Raw genomic sequence first — 24162 nt, 5'->3', positions numbered from 1 at the left:
CCCCGGGATCTACCCTCAGTCCAGGCTCCCTGACACTACCCCCTCCCCACCTGCCCCAGGAACACAGCCTCCTCCAGTCTCCAGCACAGCCCCAGCACCTCCTTCAGAGCCCAAGTGGTCCTCTATATGCTCCCCTGCTCCCCAAACCTTCCATGACTCCCTAGTCCCCAAGAATAGCCTAGTCTTCAGGGATCGTCCCCATGTGGGTTCGACGTCACTGTCCACTCAGAACTCCCTCCATTGCAAAGAGCCCGGCTCCAGGGAACCCAGCTGGCATTTGCCCTCCACGGCCCCGGCCAGCCCTGACCCAGGAGGCGCCCACCGATGGTCAGCCGGATCTGCTCCTGCTGGTTGGCGAGGCCGTCGTAATAGTACAGATCAAAGAGCCGCTCGGCCCGCCAGTCCCGCAGAAGCTCGGGCTGTAGGCCGAAGAGGACGCTGAAATGGCTCTCGCTGCACACCACCCAGATGGGGAACTTCGGGGTCTTCAGGAAGCAGCCGACCTGCACGGGTGGAGGTGTGGACAGAGATGCCAGATGTCATGGGACGTGCCTAGAGAAAGGGGCCAGGGCAGAGAGGACTCGGAGAGGCCATCAGTGTGGACCATGGCCCGTGTGTGTTATGTCGGGGGGGGGGGACCCCTAAAATAGCCCATGGTCCCAAACGGCTCAGCCTCTGCTGGGCACGGGGGGTGGGGGGGTGGGGGGATGTCTGTGATGTGCAGACAGAGAAAGCCAACCTGATCCTGTTCTTCCTCTCCCACATCCCCAGGGCGGTCAGCATGGCCTCTGAAAACTCCCTCTTCGCCTCACTGGCTCCATCACTGTGATTTCCTGACTAGCCCTTCCTCTGCTCTCCCCACCCGGAGCCGTTCCCAAAGTCCTCAGACTCACTCCAACACTGGAGCCTGCAGGCCTTGAGCTTGCTGTCCACTGTGCCAGAGCACCGCCCGACTTGCCCAATGCATTACCCCATTGGGGAACATCATGGTGCTCCTCCTCCATCTCCCAGCAGGCACGGTCTCTTGACCGCCCACAGTGCATCATTCCGCCTCGCGGTGGCACATTTACCTGCATGTTGCACATGAGACTCTATCCTTAGTACCGAGAGTAGAGTGGAGACAAAAACTGATTCGGGGGATGGCGGTACTTGTGGGTAAAGTAGAACTTGACCTAGAACTGTTCCTTGAAGGGCAAGGAGGACTTGGGGCTCTGGGGAGAAGGTAGGAGTGCTTCAGAGCAAGTATCTGTGGGTTGGCTATTTGTGGGGGGATGTTGCTGTGCCAGGGTGGTGTTTCCAAAGTTCAGGTGACTGTAGGGCTAACGGGAAAGGGGGACAGAGCAGTGAGGACAAGTCAATGCCTACAGGAAAGTTGTGCGAGTGACGGATTCCTTGGGAAAGCTTCAAGCAGGGGCTTCCTGCAGGTAAAGAGATGTTTGGAGAGCTGGCTGCTCACGGTGCCAGCCTCAGGACTCTCAGTGTGTCGAGAGCACTTGGCCTCCGGCTTGGGCTTGGGCTTGGGAGCTTGGCTGGGGCCGGCCTGCCTTCTGCACCCTCCTGCTCCCAGCACTCTCCCCACCCAGGCCCTGCTTTATTCAGCGATGTACGTGCCGTGGGCCAGGCTGCTTCCGGGCCTAATCCCCACCAGCCCCAGTGAGATGCTTGCATGCTCAGGTATTTGCAGCCTCAGCCCATGGATTAAAGAAAGAATGGGAATTATTTTTCCAGTGGGGAGAAGGGCATAGGTTTTGTTTTGCTTTTGTCTTTGACTGGAACCCGTCACAGAGGAGAAGGCCTCTTAGGGCTCTCTCTGCGCTGGGGAGGATTTGGACAGAGGGTCAGAAGGTCCTAAAATCCGCTCCGCCCACAGGGGAGACACGGGAGGAGGCTCATCATTCTCTCGTGGTCCAAGTGCCCCCTCCCTGTCATGCCCAGGGTGGTGTTGGCACTGCGTGGCCCTGGCCAAGCCCTGCACCCACTGTGGTCCCTAATGTTCCGATCTGTAGTGTCCAGGGCTGCGCCCTATCTCCAGAGGCCCCTGCGATGATGGAGGAGCCTGGAAACCTGGCTCCCCAGTAGGACGTGGGGGAATTAGATGTCTGAAAGGACATGGCTGGACGTGCCCAGGCCCCCCAGGGAAAACTTGGCTTCTGTTCCATGCTCACAAGAGGCTTTTCTGATGCGGGCATCGCCTGGAACAGGACGCCTCCGTGACTGGGGACCCCGGGGCTCGTTTGGTGCAGGAAAAAGAGCCTGGAAGCCAAGTGGGGCGTGGGTATTTGCCTAATCAGCCGCCCCGAATTTTCCAGCTGAGGGACCAAAGGGCAGCTTGCCACCCACACAAGGCTGGAGAGATGAAGGGCCCGCAGGCTGCCCGGAGAGTTTATGAACGGGCTTCCTCCTCCAGGAGACCCCTTCCAGCAAGGAGCTTTGCTTCCTTCGGATGCTTGGGTTGGAGGCTCCAGGCGTGGGGCTGGGTGGGGCACGTTGCCTCCATCACAATCCAAGGCTTTCTCCTGGGGGGTCAACTCAGAACACAGTCAGGGACTTGCTTTTAAACAGTGACCATCTCAGTTATCTAGTGCTGCTGGAAGAACAAACAACCATGTACTTTCTCACAGCAGGAACCCAGGTCGCGTAGTGGGTTACGCTTTGCGCTGCTGCTTAACCATAAAGTCGCCGGTTCGAAACCGCCAGCCACCGCTAGGGAGAAAGAGGAAGGTTTCTACTCCAGCAGAGAGTTCCGGTCTCAGAACCCTGCAGGGGTGGCTCTAGTCTGTCCTGTAGGGTCCTTGTGAGTCAGAATTGACTTGATGGGAGAGAATGAGAGAGTGAGTGAGTGAGTGAGTGAGTGAGTGAGTGAGTGAACGAAGCTAGAAGTCAGAGTCCAGGCAGTGGCTCTAGAGAAAGGCCTCCTCTCGCTGTTGCCTCTGGGGGGAGGTCCCTGTTCCCTCAGCCTCTGCTGGCTCCACAGAGATCTCCGTATGACTTGGCCTGGGTCTAGGAGGTTCTCAGCACAAAGACTCCAAGTCCCAAGGGTATGTTCTCTTCCCTGTGTGTCTTCCTTGGTGGTAGTGAGGCCCCTCTACTCCCTGCTCACTCCTCTCTCCCTTCATCTCTCCTAAGATAAAGGGTGCGGCTCAAGCCAGGGCAGTGTCTTAAGTGAGGGGAGAGCGTCGGTAGGGGTGTAACCTGAGTCACGCCCTCTTGTAAGGTGGTGATTCAGGATGTACCCCACCATAATCTGGCCTCATTCGCCTATAGGGGTTAGGGTCTACAACACATCCCCAAATGGAGGGCAATTACATCAGATCACAAGCCAGAGGCCAACTACGTAACAGTGGGAACCACGGCCTAGCCAAGTTGACATGCAATTTGGGCGGGCACGATTCAATCCATGACAGCAATCCATATCATTCTCTGGGGCTGGGAAGTGGTGAAAACCCCAAAGCCAGCCGTAGGCTGACTGCCAGATTTCTAAAATCCAGCTGCTGTCGGGTCAGCCCTGACTCCCAGTGACCCCACGCCTGTCCGAGGAGAGCTCTGCTCCCTTGGATTTCCTGAGTGGCTGGATTTTTATTAGTCGACTGCCAGCTATTTCTGCTCAGGTGCCTCTGATTGCACCCGAGCCTCTAATTTTCACTTAGCAGCTGAGCAAGTTCACCACCTGAACCACTTGGGGGCCCGGCCAGGGTGGAGGCCTGCATGGAATAGAATCAGCCTCGGACGCCCTGCAGGGACAGTCTGTCCTCTCTACAGATAACATGGTTCCATCATGCAAACATCAACCATGAAGGGGAAAGACAGCCACTGAGTCGAAGGCGCCAGCAGATGCCACGCCCCGCAGGTTTGTATGTCACTGAGCAAGCTGCCAGTTAGACGCTGACACACCACCCACTGTAGTCCTGCGGGTGACAAAACACGGAACCCAGAGAGAGGTGGTGGCTGTGCAACACGAGGAAGGTCACTGAAGCCACAGAGGGAGGAAGACCATTAGTGCCATGCAGTGAGGAAGGTCACTGCAGAGGAAGCCACGGAACGCTCACGTAAAGACGATGCGGAAGTAAGGGGGAAGGTTTTGAGATCAGTGTGTGTATGTATATACATGTACACATATATGCACTTACTTAGTGTTTCATAAATGTTGAATGAAATGTTTGTGTCTTAAGAACAAGGAGATGTGGTACTTAAGATTAAAGAGTGGCTCTGAAGGAGCGAATAGGGATATTATGATTGAGAACGACTAGGTGCGTTGGGGGCTAGGGAGACATAAGAGATCACCTCAAAAGACAGTGCAGTTAGGATAGGAAAGGCCCCTCTTAGGAAGTAAGGGTGCAACCTTTGAGACAAACTAGGACTTCAGGGGGAGGGAACAGCATGTGCAAAGGCCCTGGGGTCTGGACAAACCTAGGCGTGGACAAGCAGGGTGGAGGCCCATAGCCCTAGAGGGAAAGTGGCATGAACTGAGGAGCGAGCAGAGAGTGAGGGAAGGTCTTGGGGGTGCCTGTGGGCCGGGGAAGAGCCTTGGGCTTTCGTCCTAGAGAACTGGAAACCCATGGTGGGGGGCCGGGGGGGCTTAGCAGAGAATAGATAGACCCTGGCCTCTGTGTTTCACCAGACCACACAGGCTTTGGGGAAGATGCAGGGTAGGAAGGGGGTGAGGGCAGAAGCAGGGGACCAGCTACACGGGTGACTTAGGTCAGACGTGGGAAAGAGGCAAACTTGAGAAACCATTCAGGTTGGAATGACGGAATGACTGAGCACCCTAGTGCCAGGACAGATGTGCTCCTGGTTTGTGGGAGGAGGTGGACGGTCCCCCAAGCTGAGTGGGGAAGGAGGAGCAGAGGAGAGGGTGGAGGGTTTAGATGCTCATGGTCAAGCTCGGCCTTCCTGGGGCGCTCTCAGGAAGGTGGCCGTGATGGAGGAAGTGCGGGATCCTCAACCATACCCTACCCCTCCTGGGCCTGACAGGCCCCATACCAGACCCAGAGCAACCAGCCTGATCCAGCGGCTAGCTCTAGGGTGTAGGGGTGTGGTGGGAGCCTGATGAACAAGGTCAGATCAGTCGTTGAGGGCCTATGGGGAGCCCAGAGAACACAGCCAGCCTCTGCCTCCCCCAGGTATGCCAGGATGTGGGGTATCTGGCAAGCTCTCCAGCAGGCAGGCCCTACCGCCCCTCATGCCCCCATACCCGTTCGCTACAGGAGCAGCAGTGAGAAGTGGAGGCAAGCTGCCAGACAGAGGCAGTCCAGCTCAGCCTCCTGAAGGGGTAGGAGGCCCAGCCATATAAGAACAGCCAGGCAGTTGGCATCTTGCTGTCCTGCAGTCCTGTGTGCTACCCGGGGAGACACCCACATGGGGCCATCTCTGACTCCAAGTCCAGGCTTGGGCACCGACACCCCTGGGATTCTCTCTCCATCCAAGAGGACTTGGCGGGCAGAAGGGTCAGCAAGAGACCTTAATGGGGCAGAAGCACTCCTTGTCTGAGCTGCAGGGCCCTGCTTGAACTCGTGAGAGCAGAGGTAACTACTCGGGCACCTTCTGTCAGAAGCTCCCTATTGCAAAGGAGAGGAGCCCCTTTGCTGCCACCCCCCACCCCACATCCCATTATCATTAACAGGAAAAGGAGTCCCACCTGGATCCTTGGGGTTCCCCCAGAGACAGAGGACATGGAAGAACTTGACTTTCTTCTGCATCCTAGGGTGTAGAAAACCACCTACGTGGTTTTCCCAACAATCACCCTCAAGGGGCCAAATACAAACAGTTCACTTCTTCACCAACACACTCCACCCAAGACTGAGGCCAGGGCTTGAAGTGAGCCTTGGATTCCATGCGCCTGGCCAAGGTTATCTCCCTCAACCTGAGGAATCTCAGGGCTGGATACTTTTGGAACCCACCCAGGGTCTGAGGCCGGGAGCTCGGGAGATTCCCACCAGCCGCGTGGCTGTGTTCCTGGGCTCCCTGCAGACACCAGAGCATCCGGGAGGGGCCCGCCTCTCCAGCTTTCCTACCGGCCTTGCTCTCATGGAGGAGATCTCAGGATGGGGCCACCTTGCTGGGCCCACCAGTGAAGGGGGGGAGCAAGTATCAACCTGTGGCCATCCATGGGCGCCCCACACCCCAGGAATCCGGAAGGACTTGCTCTCCTCACAGGAGAGTCCATTCCATTGGAGCAACCACAGAACAGCAGCTCCCAGGAGCCCAGAGTCTGGGAAAGGCACAGCCCAGGCTCAGCGGTTCAGTGTGGACAGGTGTGGATAGGGACAAGTACTGAAGGTCCCAGGGCTCCCCTGGCCAGCTGACCATGTCCTCCAGGAAACAGTCACCCAGTCCCCAGTGGGCCAGCTTCCCTAGGGGCCCTGCCCTCCCCATATCCTGGCTGCAGGGCAAACATAAGTCGAGATGGCACTGCAGCCCACAGACCAAGTGGGACCTATGGCCTCGCATCCCCTGCCCCTGGAGAAGACCCCACTGCCCAACGCTCCCACACATGATCCACACTCACACACGTGCTTACTCACATGTACACATCACACACACATACAGTCATATACATACAGACCTGTTCACACACATGCCTACAAGTCCATACACACAATCACATACATACAGACATGTTCACACACATGCATACACACACAAGCAAAGTCATAATCATACACACATGTTCACATACATGCACAAGCATACACACAGTCACATACATACATGTTCACATACACATGCATATGTGCCTATACACACAAGCAAACCCAGTCATATACATATATACATGTTCACACACACACACACACACACACACACACACACACTAGGGCATGGCAGTTGCAGCCACCGTGACCCACCACATACTCCAAGTTCCTGGAAGCCCCTTGTAGAGGAGCTTTTCCAGAGTGGGACCAGCTGGTTCCGGGTCCGAATTACGTGCCCAGGCTGGGTGGCAGTGCAACTCTGCTTTCCAAATGCTCTGTGGGTCAGAGTTGGGCTCTGGTGCTGCCTGGCTTGGGGTGCCCAAGGTTAGCCTTGCAGGCCCGGGCCCTCAGCCTGGGGTCGGGTACCTGGCACACACTGTAGTGTTCAAACAGAGACAAGAAGCCCACGTCGCTGCGGGCGGCGATGCCTTTGAGCAGCGTGACGTGCCCGTCCCCAGAGTCCAGCTGCACCACGTCGTTGAACACATTGGACACGGCTCTGCCGGTCAGGAGCAGGTTGACAAGTTCCTGTGGGTGAGAGAAAGGTCTCAGGATCGGGTACAAGGGCTTGGTGGGGCGTGAGAGGGTGGAGGAGGAAGGAACGCAGGGTTAGAATCAGAGGAGCCTGCGACCTCAATTTTCCCAGCAGCCTTGAAAGGATGCCGCCGGCGCCGCTCTAGAGGGTCCTCTGGGATCTCACCAGCCCAGAACGGGTATCAGGGAGCAGGCCTGTGCCCCACAGCCAACACCAACACTGGTGTGTGGAGGGGGGTGCCAGTCTGTGTGTGTGGGGTGCTCTGGGGTTTGGAGGGGCACACACCTCATCACCTCACCACCCAGTCCGAGCAGCTGTGTAAGGAAGGGGATCTGAGGACCGGGGTGTGTGTGTGTGTGTGTGTGTGTGTGTGTGTGTGTGTGTGCACGCACAGTAGGCAAAGTTTTAATTTTGGAGCAATTTTAGAGTGCTAAGAAGGAGTAAAAATAGTACAGTGAGTTCCCACGTACCCTCCCCCAGCTTCCCCCATTGATAACATCTTACATAACACGAACACATTGTCCAAACCAGGAAACTGACAAGGGGACAATGCCATTAACTGAACCCTGGGCCTCGCTCACAGGGACTTCACCAGAGACTGGGGACAGGGGACGGAGAGCAGAGGACAGCATTTCAGGAGGCAGGAATAGCGTGGGCAGAGAGGGGTGTGTGTCTGGAAAGCCCATGACCGGTCTGAGCTGCTGATGCAGCCCCCCTCCACCCCCACTGAGGAGTGGCACTGGGTGCCACGGCTCCCCATGACTCAGACCTCACCTGCGAGCAGGCAGCCAGCCCCTGACCCATAGACATGAGAACGCCAGGCCTGCTTTCTTGTGGACCCCTTTACTACCCAGTACCTCCTGTGTCAGGAGTGGACAGGTGGGGCTGGAAGGGCCCTTCAGCTGGGCATCTGGGGGCCCAGTCTCCTAGCATGAATGGGGAATGTCAGGACTCCTCAAGCTACGCACACAGCTAGCATGGAGCAGAACTGACCAGTCTCAGATGCTGTGTGTGACAGGGCTCATGGGGACAGCCGCGGTCACCCTTTCCCCAGTATTCACTCCGGAGGCTGGTGGAGTTTATGGGCATGTTTTTCCCTGGCTGTGAGGAAATAGACCAGGGCAAATAGACCCTTGGACACCAACACCCCTGCTCCAGTGACAGTAAAGGGGCCCCAAGAAAGGACTGCCGTGGGAGGGGGATTTTGGAGGTGGGTCCCATTGTGTCCCTGGCAGAGGAAATGAGAAAATAATTTGGAGGAAATGTTTGCTCAGAGATACTGACATTCTGGGGGCAGTTGGTGCTGAGCAAGGTAGAGAACCTTTTTGAGGTATGCGAGAGACCACCCCCAATCTGGCTTTCAGGGACAGAAAGGACTCAAGCCCCGCTCTCAGAATAAAACCTGCGCTCAAGGGTGGGGAGAGCAAGCTATGAGCCCCTCCCTGGCCTGGATGCAGAGGTCTGGGGCAAGTCAGATCCTCACGACTCAGAATTTAATGCAGGGACAGGGACAAGGCTCCACCCTCATGGGGAACCTGGTGAGAAAGGTAGACCCCCAGCCTCAGCCCAGCTCACTACATCACAACCAGCTCAGCAGCAAGACCCTCAGGGCATCTGTGTGCACAGCAACCTTTCAGATACATGGGTCTAGCCCAGATGCCTCTAGAAAAGGGGAAAAGAAGCTGCCCCGAGCGGTCCTGCCACGGACTCACTCAGCTGCCCACCAGTCTCCCATAACAGAAAGGGGTGCTCCCACAGGGGAGGCTGCCATGCACAGTGAGAGCCCCGTGAGCTGGGCAGTCAGAGGGTGGCCACTCACCCTTCAGCCCAGCTGGCATCACGGGGCTCTCGGGTGAGCCAGGGCTCACAGGACAATGAAGCCCAGCAGGGTGAGCAGTGGGGTCCAGCCTGTGCGTGCTACACATTTTTCCCTGCCCCACCCCTAATGCCTGCCAGTCCCTGAAGAGGCCTCTGGGTGGTGGTGGGGCACAAATGGTTTGCTTTCTGGTGCTAACCAGCAAGTTGGCGGTTCAAATCCACCCAGGAAAGGCCTGGCAACCGACTTGAGTACCATTTCAGCCAAGCAATGCTCTGGAGGATAGCTCTGCAGAGTGACTGGCAGTCACAGGGGGCAGCATCAACTCAACAGCCAAGGGTGAGGGTTGCCGGGGGTCCGTGGGGGCCACTTTGGGAGGCCTTGCCATCTCGGGAGAGGACTGAGCCTGGGGTAGGCATGGGGTGTTGGCTCCTGGTCCTGCTGCTAGAACAGGGCCCGTCCCTGGTGTGAGCTAAGTGAACGGGAGCTCGAGGATGGGCGCCTGGCAAGGCCCCTTGGGGGCCCACCTACAAAGGGACTGGGAATACTCGGCCACCGTGCAGCCGGGAGGGCCACCACTACCACCGCCACCATCTTGCCATGGCCGGAACTCCCCGGCCTGCTTCCTGCACTTGGGGCTGCACAGCTTCCAGCCCTGGCTGGGTGCAGCACCCATTGCAGAAAGGAAGGCGTGGCTGGATTCTTCCTGGTTCTCCCTGCCAGGGAAGCCAAGCCAGGCATATGGCAACTGCTTGGAAAGGCTGGCCTGGCTGGGAGCCAGGAAAAGGGCAGAGGGAGGTGAAAGGGAAGGCCAACCACCTGGCCTGGCCATGGTGCCCGTACCTGAGTGCAGTATCCGTGGGCCCCAATCAGATGGTTGGTGGGGACGTCGAAGTCCTGGCGAACTCTGGAAGGCATGGAAGAGGCTGTGTTAGCATTTTTCTGCCTGGTTCCAGATGGGCTGGCCTATTTCTGGGTGACCCTTGGGTCCTGGATTTGGAGGGCACCTGGGGGTTCTGAGTCTGTAGCCTCCAGAGAGGAGTCCCCTGCCCAGAGCACCTGGGGTCCAACTCTGGGTTTCTGCAGCCCCCATTGGTTTCTGCAGCCTCCACGCCTAATTTGTCAGGCCCTCTGCAGACCCTAAAGAGGGGACCCTGATGTGGGGGCGGGCAGGGACAATGTCTGGCAGTCACACCCCAGCTGACTCAGCTAGTGGAGACTGGTGGGGATCGGTGCAGCCCCTCCCATCTTTGGGCCTCTACTTCCAAGTCTTCTCAATGAGAGCAAGGGTCTCAAAAGACTCCTGGGTTGTAAAGGGGCAGCCTTTGTTCCAGGCACAGTACCCATGGGGCAATGGAGCTGCAGGCAGGGGGCAGTCTGAGGCCTGTGCTCCCCGCCCTGAGCTACCACTGTGACCCCACCCCATTGGAGCAGGTTTGCCACTTAGGAAGGATTCCTAGGGCTCGGGGGTGGCCCTGTCACATGAGAAGGGATGACACCAGGAATCCAAAAGCCTTCCCTGAACTTCCAACACTTCCCCTACCATCGTGTTACTGTGACCATTGCAACTCGGTACACTGTTCATTTTGTTTGGATTGCTCGAGACCGTAGAGCCAGGCCCCACTCCCCGTGGGAGAGAAGGCCACCCTGTAGTCATCCCAGGACGGGGGTGGGGTGGGGTGGGGGGCGGATTGACCAGAGATCCGTGGGGACCCATAGAGTCGTCACTGGCTCAGTGCCATAGTAGATTGCTAGGCCCTCTTCGCCAATCCACTTAACCTAGTAGCCTCGCTATCATGCACTCAGCATCCTTCCGGACGACAACAGATCGGAACGCTGCCCAGCCCTGTGCCCCCTCAAATCTGTTGCTACGCTTGGGCCCCTTGTTCCAGCCCCTGCGTCCATCCATCCCGGGAAGGTCTTCCTCTTTTACTTTTTCTTGTGGACCCTCTGTTTCCTTGTGGACTGGCCTCTCCTGACCACAACAAGAGACTCTCCCCACGCTCCCTCCTAAGACGCGTGCTGGCTGTACTTCCTCCCGGACAGGCTTGTTCCTCCGGCAGGCCACAGTACCGCTGCGGGCCCTTTGCCAGCTCCGAAATTCAAACGCATCGAGGCTTCTGGGGTCTTCCCGGTGCGTTACCCAGCATCCACGTGCCTGAGAGGCGAGTAACCACACCAAGGCTCGAGCGAGGTGTGCCGCGGTCCTCAAGAAGACGGCAACACTTTAAAGGAGCCCTGTGCCTGCGGAGCTAGCTGCTGCTTCTGAGGAAACGGAGTAAGGGCTGGCATGGCTGAGATCACATAGATTCAACCCCACAGCAATGCGCAACCCCCCCGCCGCCGACAGATCCGGGGTGAGGTGCACCAGCAGCGAATCAGCCCCCCTGCAAGACTTTGAAAGACGGAGGAGGAGGAACTATCATCAGGTTGATTGATTGCAACTTGTCACCACCACCACCACCCTGTATTGAGGTTCCCAAGACCGGGAATCTTTCCAGGGGCAAACAGCAGGCTCGGGACAGAGAAGGGACCGCCCTGGCTAGCACACATGCCTGGTGCTGCTGCCGGGTGGCACAGAGTCAGCTCGGACCCACCGTGACTGACCACGCACACAACCCGACGACACAGGCCCGGCCCCGTGCGGTCCTCATGGTCACCCCTGCGCCTGGGGTGTCCACCCGTCTTGTGGAGGGCCTTCCTCTTGGTCCACTGCACGTCCACTTCCCCCAGCACGAGGTCCTTGTCCAGGGACTGCGCTCCCCTGATCACAGGGACATGCCACGCCCCCCCAGTTATTGAGGGGTGTCTGCAGCTGTTCCTTCTGGTGTGGAGTCACACCCTGGCAGCCACGGGAAGATCCTGGTGGCTTGGCTCCATCCATGCCCTTGAGGTCAAAGCAACCGCAGCGGGTGACCTGCAAGTACCTGGCACCAGGAGGGCCTTTAGCTCTTATCAGATGTGGTCCCGCTGCTATACCTTAGGCCCTCGGGGCTTGTCCCTCAGAAGCAGACCCCCACCTTCCTCCTTCCCAGTCTGGACTTAGCCTGGAAGCTCTGCTGAAGCCTGTTCGCCACCGGCGACCCTGCCGGTATCTGAAATACCAGCGACCTGGCTTCTGGTATCACAGCAACACAGGAGCCACCACGGCAGGACCAGGCAAGGGCAGACAGGCTCGGTGGTCGGTCAGGGGGGTAGAGATCTCAACCCCCCAATGGCCTCGCGGAATGGGCATGACTCCCTGTTTCGTGGAGGTGGGAACCAGTTCGGGAAAGAGAGAAGAAGCTGACTTTCAGAGCCGTGCTCCCTGCCTCTCCCCCACCCCCGTTGCCCCCCAGCTCTGTGCAAGGTTGGGGATCCTTACTGCTATCCTCGCCACATCCCCGGTGGCCCAGGGCTGGGAAGGACTTGTAATTGCGTCTTTCATGTTTGCTCGTTGTGAAAGAGAAGAGAAAGGTGGTCTTGATGTATGCTTTTAATCTCAGATCCTGCCGTGAGCCTGCTAACCTGAGACGCACACCATGCCGTCCCCCCTCTGCCCCCCTTCTCAGGCGGCTGTAGAGACTCCAGCTCCCTGACCCTCATGGGGAAAATGCTTTCTTGTGGGTTTTTAATATCCGTGGCCAGATGGAGGGCTGTGGTCCATGCGAGAAGTCCAGTGAGGTGGCCATCGCAGGGGTCAGGCTGATAGCCGGGGTGGGGATCCTCAGGGGTCCTCTGGGCTCAGTCCTGGGGCAGGGCAGGGGAAGGGGACAGCTGGGGGTGACTAATGGTGCGGTATTCAACTGGCGGGGGCCTCAGATTGAAGAATTGATGGAAATGCTCCCGGAGGCCTATCCAAGCATCTTCAGAGAGAAGAAAATAACCTCAAAGGCGCCTTGGGGCAGCGATAAGCATCGCTGGCCACGGGCCACCCAGCAGCTCTCAGAAGTCCTCAGCTCTTCCTGATCCCACAGCCTCGTGTTCGCCGGGCGGCAGGGGCCTGCGTCAGTCAGCCGGGAGCAAGCGAAGGAACCCGGCCGGCCGGCCAGGGAGACAATGGGAGGAAACAGTGATGGCATCCTTAGGTGCAAACACGATGGGAAATGCAGGAGTGGGCTCGCTTCTTGAAAGGGACTCACAGCTGCAGTTCTCATCGAGAGACGCTCGGGAGATGCCAAGGGGCCGCTGAAAGCCTCGCCTCGGAGATTTACGGCTTTGGCAAATCGAGGTGCTCGGGCCTCCGGCGGAGGGATTTCCCCGGAGAGCAGGGCGTGCAGTCCTTGAGTGAGGAGCGTGGCCCCTGCTCTGCCCAGGAGAAGCCAAGTTGGCGCCTGCCCGCCTGGTCATTAGGAGGCCCAAGTCTGGCCAGGATGGCTCCGTGACAGCAAGCAGGCCCCTGGCCTCCTGGGCCCCAGCTTCCGTGACAGGAGCAGCCCCAACGTGGCTTTTCCATGAAATCTTGCATTCCAAGCCCAGTACGTGACTGGGAAAGGCAGCTGCCCTGGCTGAAGGTGCTGGAGGGCTGGCCCCAGCCTTGTCCCCCTTCACCAGGCCCTGCGGCCCCTCTTGAGCAACCCCCCACCCCACCCCAGGCGTCTCTATGGGGAGCAGGGCTGCAACCCCAGAGGGATGGGCCTAGTTCTGAGGTTCACATCCATCCAGGGTTCGGAGACACAGGGTATGATGGGGACTCTCCCAGGAGCCGATAACAATTCCAGCTGTGGGGCAGGTGGCCTCCCCCTGGGTCCTGCGGGGCATTGCAGCTCAGAGCCCTGGGAGAACACAGCTTGGCCTGCAGCACAGCCTGGGCTGGCAGGAGCAGACAGGGGCAGGCCTGAGGGGATGAGGGAAGGGGTGTCTTCTTCCTTCGGAGAGCAGGGCTTTCCCTAGAAACCAGCTTCCAGGGGGCACAGAGTGAGGGGGCCTGAGTGAACCTCTTGGCCAGGCAGTGACTTGAGAGAAGGGTTTAGCCCTTCCTGCCCCCCGCACCCATCCCTGCTCCCAGCCTCCTCAGCGTGGGGGACAAAGGGCCTCCGCAGTGCCAGAGAGTCCCTGGAGCCAAGAGGCCAAGGCATGTTGTGGACGGGGAAACTGAGGCCCGGCGTGGGGGAGTGCTGCAGTTTCCTGGTCACACAAGCAGTCAGCAGAGTCCCCAGGATGGCGCCTCAGGACAAATATGACACAGCAAGCCGACCCTCTGGGCCCCACCCTCCCTGTTGTCGGCCCCTAACTCCATCTGTCTGCACAGGTGCACCTGGGTGCTTCCTACAAGAGAGGGGGTATCCATGCGGTCAGGCTGTTCATCCAACATCAACATTCCACAGGGCAGGTTTGGAAGGCCTGGAGGGATGGCCAGCTCAGCCTCTGACCGGCTACGTGACCTCAGGCCAGTCCCGCCCACCCTCTGAGCTGGTTTCCTATTGATAAAACCAGAGGGCTAGAGCGAGGGTCCCAGGGGACTGTCTGTGATCGGAACAAAGGTGCCTGGTACATGATTCATGTTTAAAACAACAAAACCCCAAACAGCCATCACTAACTGGGACGGTCTAGCCAGCCGGCCAGCCTGACCCTTGGCCCGGCCAGTAGGGCCCCGAGAGGTACCACATGCCCACCGAGGCAGCTTGGCCCCACCCTGCCACCACCCTGCCACCAGCACCCCTCAACTGTACACCATCTGTGCCTCTCCAACCTCCCCTGCACCTGCAGTGTGCTCAGGAGATAACAGCCTTTGGGGACAGTGGGTGGGGTGGGGACTGGACGTGGGGGGCGGGGGTAGGACTCACTGGCCTGGAAGGATGACCGAAACAGCAGCAAGGACAGCTGGGACACAATGATGACAAGCTGAGCTCTGGAGCCCTGGACCCCCGGTTCCAGTGTCTCATTGGCTGCTCCTGTCCCTAAGCCTCCGTTTTCCCGCTGGCTGTGTGGGCACGGGCCGTGGTGGGGCCTGCACCGGCTCTCAGTGGCTGTGAGGGAGAGTGAGATGCGCTACGCAAAGTGTTTGGCATTCGGCAAATGTTGCTTCCCTTTCCCTGCGTTCACAAGACATGCGCACACCCACACACAGTGATCCAGGTGTCATGCCACCCTGCAACTTGGCCGTTCTTATCTTGGCAGGAGAATGGAGGGCAAGCGATGGGGGGCATGGCGGGAGGGGTAGCCGATCGGGTCAAGCAGATGTCCATTGCTTCCCCAGGAAGGCCAAGAGGGAGGGAGGGAGGGAGGGAGGAAGAGAGGGGACCGTGAGTCAGAGCACCTGGGTGCCCCGGGCCTCTCGGCCACCTAGTGCTGGGTGTCTGTCAGCACATTGCTGGCGGTCTCGGAGGCACGGTGATGGAGCCGGCAATAGCCACTCCACGGTGCACTGGCATGAAGAACAGGGCTGAGGCAGGACCTCACCATCTGCGGGGAGCTCCGAGGGCCAGGGGAGTGGCTGCTGGCATGTCCCCTGTCCAGGCAGAGAGCAGGCAGGGTTAGGATGGGATGGGACAGGATGGGGGGGGCAGGGAAGAGAGGGGGAAGGCTTTGCAGGGTGGAGAAACAAGGCAGGGACCTGCCTGGAGGAAGGACTAGAAAACAAAAGCAGCAAGCCCTTCAGCAGCTGCCCCAAACCCTTTCCAGGGTGCCTTTGGGCTCCCCACCCACCTTCATATCCCACCAGGGGTCAGCAGCATCCTGCCCTTCCTGCAACCTTCCCCCACCCCCACGCCCCACGTGGCCTATTTAGTTACTCCCTTTATACTCTGTTCTGCTTGCCAAGACCCTGTCCACCCCACCCACCCCGTAGTCCTACTAAATGTCACCTGCTCCATGAAAAGATACCTCTCTCACCTCAGAGGCAAACGTGCCCCATCTTGGCTCCTGAGTCCTGCCCTGAGATCTGGGGCTCTCATCCCCAGAACACCTGCCCACTGCCTTTCCTGGGCCTGCCCTGAGCCTCCAGGCAGCAAGGCCTTGAGGGCCAGGGCTATGTTGTGTCTCCCTGGCCCCTGGTGCCAGGATGGGCTCTCTCTAGCCTTCTGGTGCAAGCGAATGGGCCCCTTAATGAAGTGGGCTTGCTACACACGCCCAGAAGAAGCTGTGCGGAAGGCAGGCCCTGGAAGAACCGCTGCCAGAAGCTGCCATGCAGAGGCAGGGGTGGTGCGGTTGAGTGACTTGGAATGGCCCTTCTGCCCACAGACTTTGTAACCCCGCAAATGACAGCGAGCATGCAGAGGGGATCGGACTCTGGGGGTGGGTGGGTGGGTTCGTTTTACAGCTCCTCTGGACCATGGACTGCCAAAACAAACAACCCAACCCAAAAAACCACACACATCTTTCCTGGAAGAGGTACAGCCAGAATGTTCCTTAGCAGCAAAGATGGTGAGCCTTTTTTTCTCACGTACTTTGGGCATGTGGTCAGGAGAGATCAGTCCGGGGGAGGGCACCATGCTGGGTCAAGGAGATGGGCCGTGAAAAAGAGGAAGACCTTCCACAAGACAGGCTGTCACAGCGGCAGCAACTGTGGGCTCAAGTTGTGAGGATGGCGCAGGGCCGGGCGGCGTTTCCGTCTGGTGTACAGGGGGCCCCTTGTTGGAACTTGGCACCTCACAGCAATGACAATGACACCTGGGTCTGCAGGGCGTCATCTCAGAATCAGGAGGGGGAGGACCCCGTGACCATCAAGAAAGAAGGGCCAGGAGGGGAGCGTGCCCTTTGGACCCTGGGGTCCTGGCACTGAACCTCTCCCATCCAGGAGGCAGAGCTGTGACCACAGAGGAGGGCAGGAGAGGCTGAGCAGCGGCAGCTACAGAACCAAGAGTCAGCGTACGAGGGAGACACACTGCCCTCCCCAGGAAGCAGTAAAGCTGCCCGGCAGGAAACTCATTGGCAGAGTGATATGCCATTTATTAGGCATGCCCAAGGAGCTCTGCATCCTTTACCTGAGCAGAGCAGGGGTCAAGAGGCTGTCGTGTGGCTGAGGTGCCAGGAACCAGAGGGGGAGGGCTACCTGTGGACATGGCTGAGACACAGCACTTAGGGATGAAAGTGCTGCACTCGTAATGTTTCCGATACTAAATTGCAACCCATGGTAAGAGCACCTTAATAAACTCCCATGGTGGCGAGTTTTGTCTGTGAGCTCTGTACAGTCGTTACTAGATTATCAAACTCGGCAGAGCAGAGCGCTGTGGCACAGTTCAGTTAGTCCTTATAGAATAAGATAAAGAAGACCGGGCAGTGGGGAGCATGTCTGACCTTAGCCTTATGGGGAGTGGTGGCATTCAGCCAACTCACACTGGTTCAGCAGAAGTAACACCTAATTTTCTCTTGAGTTCAGTGAGCCATTTGTTAAAATGGCACGTCTAATCAGCATTCTGTCAGGTGGGTGGCTGGGCTGACTGACCTATGTGGAAATCACAAATGTACCTGCATTACTCTTCTTTTATGTTCACCTGTGCAACAGCGTTACGTATTCTAAGTGCCCGTAGGAATGTTCATCCTGTCCATAGGAATAAAAAATTAGGCGGAACCATGCTTGTAATAAAAGCAAAGGATATTATTACCGAGTGAGGACGCCAAGAAGGAAGCAAGATAGAAATATCTTAAATAATAGTTTTCTTGTTGTTGGTTGTTTTCTGGTGGGGGGGTGTGTTAGGATTTTTTCATTAATATTTTTAAATGTTTCCTTCTAACATAATCTGGCTTTGTGTACCTCGTTTATGGTTTTCATTTAAGTATTAATTGCATGGAGTAATAAACTACCTTTCGGTATGAAGTTTGATCTGATGCTTAAAATGGTCATTAGGGCCGAGGACAGTTGTGAAGCTAGTTGAATTCCACCGCTCCTGATAGGGGATCATCCTTGGACAGATGTGGAGTTAGAGCCAGGAGAAGCCGGACACCATCCCCACGTCCTCTTTGCCAAGGTTGAAGGAGCTGAGGCTGAGCGAGCACAGAAACCTTTCCCAAAAGCTGAAGGAATGCCGAGGCCTGTCCTGTTCCTCCGGCGCCTGAGCCCCCTCGCGGAGGAAGAATTGAGAGTCCCTGGGTGGCTGGATTGGAGTGCGAGGGTCAGGAGCAACACTCCTAGCTCTGCCAGGGAGTCACCCACTGTGGCCCAGGGCTGTCCCCTCTCACAGCCAGCCCTGGAGTTGGCTGGACATTGTGTGACCGCTCAGCCACATGGGGCCCTGGGCCCAGGCAGAGTCCCTGGCTTTGGCCCAGCCCACCCTGCCTGGAATGAATGTAGCATAGATGGGCCTCTTGCTTGGTGTCTCCATCTAAGTCAGCCGGCACAGCCGGCCTATCCCTGTCCCTCATCCGGGGTCATAGCCCAGGGAAGGAGACTTGGAGTGGTGGCGTCGGTTTGGCCGTGACCTCACCTGGAACTTCGGGGAGCCTCGGTATTTTTATCTGTGAAATGGGCAGTGATCTCCAGAAGACCCCAAGGGCTCAGAGCTGCCTTGAGAGCCCTATCTCCCTCTCCTCCATCTCCAGCCCCTGCCTTCTGCAGGGTTCGGGGCTTCATGGGAAGCCTCTGAGTCAGCTGGGGACCCGCAGGCCAGGGCTCCGGTCATGGCGTGAGGCCCAGGGCTCCGAGGAGCAGGAAGGTCCCGGGAAGGATGCTGGTGTGCGCCTTGAGCCAAAATCAGAAAGGAAAATGGGATCTGTTGTTCCCACTACGAGGGGTCCCCCATTGACATCAGGACCCACAAACCCTTCTGTTCTCTACCCGCCAATCTTCACCCTGATCTCTAGGCATGGCTGCTGAGAATTTTTTTTTTTTTTTTTGAGCGGCAGGGCCTCTGGGCTAACCTGAGTCAAGCTTAAAGTTGGGTGAAAGTTCTTGGAGGGCACCTATCCCCCCACTTTCCAGCTGTGTGCACAAGAACTGAACCTGTGGGGTGGGAAGGCCCTGGGCCACCTGGGCCGACCCTCGTGGTAAAGAGGAGACCAGGCCTGAGACAGGAAGGGATTTTTTCAGGGCCACAAAGCCGGTGGTTGGCTGTGCCAGGCAGGAACCATGGCCTGGTGCTTCTGCTTGTGTCCTGTCCTTAGAGGCTGAGGGAGGAGGGAAGGCAGGTGTGACAGCGGGTGAGAGAGAAAGCTGATAAGAACCCTGCCCCCTCCCATAAAGACAGCACTTCTGGGACCACCAACGGCCATGGACTTGCCACAAGAAGCATCCCCTGTTCATGTCTTCACCCCACAAACTACCCATCCACCCCATGCTTCTAGACTGGCCCCACTCAGTGAGCTATACTGGCGTGTGCTAAACCCAGAGCTTTAGAACCACTTTCTTCCTCTCCAAGGTGGGGGCCCCAGGCCCAGATCTGACGAATGCCCACCTCACATCTGCTCTTCTGCTTCTCAAACGCCAGCCCACCCCTTTCCTAGCCAGAGCAGCAGGCCTCTATTGTTGCTGACCGCTTCTGGGGACAGCCCCTCATGCCCGCGTGGGCCACCATGGGCACAGCCCCAGGCCTGCTAGTCAAAGCACAGGGCCTGGATATGCCATCAGGGGTGGGCATCTGGCACGCATAGTTTGAGGGGCTACTGGAGAAAAGGCTCCCTTTCCCCTGGGGTCGCCAGCGCCCACCCTGGGGGGAGGAGAGCATGGTTGACACCGAGGAACGGCGAGTCAAAAGACAGAGGAGGGAAACTGAGTCCCAGAGACGTTTGAGTGCCTGGATCCAACCCCTCCTGAAGCCCTGGACTTGGGCTATATGTGAAGGGCACCAGCTGGTTCAGAACCACCTTCCGTCACTTCCTGGTGGCATGACCCACCCTCATGCTGGGCTTTCCCTCCAGGGACATGTTCTCAATGAACATTTGTGTTGTTGCTGTGGCTGCTGTTATTAATCTCTTGGAGAGACTTCCAAACAGCAACAGAGCCGCAAGGGTGGGGTGTTGCCCGGCGCCCTCCCCTTGCCTTGGCAGTTCAAAGATTACTCCAGCCAGTCACTAGCACATCATGGCCCATTTGGGGCCAGCTTGACAGTAGTCAGAGAGCAGCCAGAGTTGGCAGAGTTGCTGAGAGCCAAGTGTCTACTCTAGGGCATGAAAGGTGTTTTCTTTGCAGGCTGTCTCCGGCTCGCCCACCAGATCTCTGGCAGCCACATGCTCTGTGGGGTCCAGAGCACCCCGAAGTCAGAACCACCCTGACCTGGCTCGGAGCTCCCCCGGCCCGTGGGGGTGGGGCAGAGGGGGAGCTGAGCATAGACCGAGGCCATGCGGCTTGGAAAGCAGCTCAGCTAGGCAAGCGTGAAAGCCCGCGGGAGATGGACTGTAAGCACCTGGAGATGTGAGAAGACAAAATGAACGGCCTGAAATCTGGGGGGCGTGGGGCAGACGCCTGTGCTAAGCTTTGTACCCCTGCAGGGTAAGCAAGTGTCCGTGGCTTGCTTTGTGACTCTTCTCCTCACCAGACCTCTGGGTGGGGAGGTGGCAAGGCAGCAACTGGGCTGTGCTGTCCTGTCTGCATCTGTCCATGGGCCTCACGCTGGCTCAGGCCCCACGCTGGGAAGAGTCAGAGTACAAGAGAGACCCGGCCCATGCTCAGGTTGGAGGCAAGAAGCCCTGGCAAGGAGAGGGACCGCTGTGGTGGATCAAGTTGTGCCCCTTGCACACATTACAGTCTGTGTTGGCATCCTTAACCCTGGTGGCAGAGAAAGTTACATGCCCACGGGGCTGCTAGGAGGCACGGTCAGAAGTTTGAAACCACCAGCTGCTTTCTGCTCCCATGAAGCGCTACCATCTCAGAAACCCACAGGGGCAGTTCTACCCTGTCCTAGGGGTCGCTGTGGGTTGGAACAGACTCAATGGGAGTGAGTTTGGAGCTACCTATGAATGCCATCGTTTAGAAGTGGGTTTTCTTTGTTATGGTAACTGGATCGAAACCAAGTGGGGTAGGTTCTAAACTGGATCGACTCTGCATTATCGGAAGTTAACATACACATCTGCCCCGTGAGGAGGAACTGCAAACAAGGGAGCCTCAGGACAGCTGGCAGATGCCAGGCCAGGAGACACCCAAAGCCAAGCTCGCTGCCCTCCCGTCGCTTCTGACTCACAGCCACCCTGTGGGACGGGGCAGAACTGCTCCTGTGCGTTTCCAAGACGGTCACTCTTCACGGGAGTGGAAAGCCTGCTCTTTCTCCCTCAGAGCGACTGGTGGTTTCAAACCGCTGACCTCGTGGTTCGCAGCCCCGTGTGTAACCTACGGCACCTCCAAGGCTTCAGAATCCACGTGGCTCACACCCTGCTTGAGACTTCCAGTCGTTAGCGCTGAGGGAAAACCACCATCTAACCCTCCATCTTCAACCCCACCCATCGCTCACGAGGCACGCACCCTCACACCGCTGTCATGGACTCCCACCCACCCACAGGCTTCCGCAGGTTGCAGGTACACCCTGGCTTTTCCAGAGTGCGCTAGATGATGCCTCTTTGCTTGGATCATAGGCCTATGCGAGGTACCTGCTTCCGCTAAACCCAAGAAATCCCAAGAGGACTTTGACTTTTCCAATGGAAGGTGAGAGTGGAAACTCGCTGTCAACGACTGTTTTGCACGGAGCCTTCAAAGTGTGCACCCTCGACAGAGAGAGTGGTGGCTGGGCCAAGCTCCTTCCCGGGGCCTGCCCTCAGGATCTCAGCATCGGTTCTAAGCCTTCAGAGCGTCGTTGAGTGGCTCTGCCACGTGCCAGGCTTACTCTGGATTGTGTGTGTGGCTGGGTCTGGACTGGTGGGTTACTTTGGAGTCTGGAAGTGCTCAAGGGTTCTCCGCCTGCCCCCATACAGTAATGGTGATTTCTTCTTGGCTTTATACCATGTCGGCTTCTGGAGGGTTTCATAGGAACGCCCTGCTTCCGGGTAGTGGGGAGAGAACTGAGGTGGGCTTCTCAGCTGAACAGCGAGCTATAAAACCAGGAGTCCAAGCCCTGGTGTGACAGATACAGAAGCTGAGGCATAGATGGGCCAGTCTCACCGCTGGCAGGCTGCCAGCCCACGGGTGCTCCTGTGTGACGTACCCCTCACCTGCCTGGGCTCCCCTGGATGACAGGCCTCTCACAGTGGCCAGCCAGAGGCCCCCAGGCCGGCCGCCACCCACAGCCATGTGCCCAAATCCCCAGGAAAAAAGGCCGTGGTGAGCAGGGGCCATGCATTGGGCTATGGCTCAGCAAGGTCAGCAGTTCAAAACCAGCCACTTCTCAGGGGGAGAGAGGCATGGCTTTCAACTCCCTTCAGAGCTTACGGTCTTGGAAATTCACCCTGTCCTGTGGGGCCACCAGGAGCGGGCATCTACTCCATGGCAGTGAGTTTGGTCTTGGAGTAGCACCCAAGGACAGGCGGAAAGAAGGTGGCTCTCTCAGCCCCAGGACTACCATCATCACCCGGTGGGTGCATCTAGGACAAGCCCTCCAGCAGGGCCGTGGGAGTGTGGGGTGGTCGGTGGCTAGGTGTCTAGAGAAGTCCACGGAAGCCCAAGCCTTAGCTCTGAGAAAATATCACGAGTGGGTGGTTTCAGAGAAGAGAAACTACTTTCTCAGTTTCAGGCGCTGATAAGATCAGTTGATCAATCCCAACTCATAAGAATCCTTCAAGACAGGAAAACTGCCGCGTAGGGCTTCCAGAGCCGTAGATCTTTAAAGGAGTGCGCCAACCACATCCCTCTCCAAGGAGCCGAGGATGGGTTTGGACCGCCGAGCTTTCAGTTCGCAGCAAAAGCTTCGCCACTGCGCCACCAAGGCTCCTGGATGAGGCTAGAAAGTCTGAACTGAGGGCACAGCTCTGGGGAAAGATCTCTTTTAGCATCTGTGGCCCTGCATTCCTCGACTCCTTGATGACCTCCATGGGGCTTGTACCTTTCCCTCCCTGGTGTGTGCTGGTCTCTGGGTCAGAGCCCCGGTGATGCTGACCACGAGGTCAGCAGTTTGACCCCACCTGTCTGCCCTTAGGGAGAAAGATGAGGCTTCCTGGTCTTGAGAAGATGTACAACCTCAGAAACCCAAAGGGCCAGTTGTACTCTTTCCCAGAGTCAGAACAGACTCAGTGACAGTGGGTTTTGGTTTATCTCTGGGGCGGATCTGCTCTTTAGTTTTATCTCAGGAGTGGGTGGGTTTAAGACGCGCCCTGCACTGCTACGGCCTCATAAACGTAACTGAGAAACCCCTGTTCCCAAATGAAGGAACCCTGGTGGCATAATGGGTTACCAGTGGACTGCTAACTGCAAGGTCAGCAGTTCAAAACCACCAACCACTGCATGGGAGAAAGATGAAGCGTCCTACTTCCATAACGATTTATAGCCTCCCAAACCCCAAGGGCAGTTTCACTCTGTCTTATAGGCTCCCTAGGGAGCCCTGGTGGTGTCATAGTTCTGAGCTGGGCTGTGATCTGAGTGGTGGGCAGTTCAAAACCATCAGCAGCTCAGCGGGAGCTTGGTTTGGTTTATAAGGTCACTACAAGTCAGAAATTACTTGATGGCAGTGAAATTCCCAAATGGGATTATATCCACAGACATTGGGGGTTAGGATTCCCAGACACATTTTGGGGCACACATTCATTCCATAGCCAGGCAGGTGCCTCAAGGCTGGTGCCCTCAGATCCATGAACCAAATTTTCTCCTGAATTCGAACAATTCCGGTTGGGACTCTTTTTCCAAGGGCAAACATCATCTAGGTTGCACACCCCGCAGTCTGGGGCTGCTCTCCCTCCAAGCAGCCCACATGAACGTTCCAGCAAGCTCTCACCGAAGGGGAGGTCGACTCACATGGACCAACCAAAGGTGGAAGGACATCCCCACAATGCCAACGTGGCCTCCACCGGCAGCCACCATGACTGAGGGCAAAGGAAAGGCTGGTGGAGATGCAGGGAGCGTGTCCAGAGTTGGACTGGTACAGGCTCACCCTTGCCAACCCCGTGGTAAAGAGGAAGAAACTCCAAAGTCAAGCCATGAGCATGAACCGTGTGGGGCCCAGGCTGCCTGCGCTGAGTTAGGACCCCCCAGCTTCTGGCAGTGTCTGTCGCCTAGGGACAAGCGGCTGATCTCTCTGGGCTTCCTCTCCCCATCTGAACAGCTGGGAAGACAAGAACCTGCGCACCTGCTCCCTCAGACTAGGCCTTGCTGTGCGGGCCCCACGCTCCCCGGGGTAAATACTAGGCCT

General features: G+C 57.5%; 1 protein-coding gene across 1 annotated transcript in view; it reads right to left on the bottom strand.

Moving 5' to 3' along the window:
- The window catches only part of MINDY4 (MINDY lysine 48 deubiquitinase 4), a 154470-nt gene that overhangs the window by 16184 nt on the left and 114124 nt on the right, over window positions 1–24162 (bottom strand). The window contains exons 14-16 of the mRNA XM_013004666.2: window positions 9887–9950; window positions 7059–7220; window positions 323–503 (exon numbers count right to left, since the gene is read on the bottom strand). Of these exons, the coding sequence (XP_012860120.2) occupies window positions 323–503; window positions 7059–7220; window positions 9887–9950 (407 nt within the window). The remainder of the gene's footprint in view (window positions 1–322; window positions 504–7058; window positions 7221–9886; window positions 9951–24162) is intronic.

The sequence above is a fragment of the Echinops telfairi genome, unplaced genomic scaffold, assembly GCF_000313985.2.
Source record: "Echinops telfairi isolate 266 unplaced genomic scaffold, ASM31398v2 ScPeMD7_23;HRSCAF=83, whole genome shotgun sequence".
NCBI classification, from domain to species: domain Eukaryota; kingdom Metazoa; phylum Chordata; class Mammalia; order Afrosoricida; family Tenrecidae; genus Echinops; species Echinops telfairi.
This window is presented reverse-complemented; position numbering and strand designations above follow the sequence as displayed.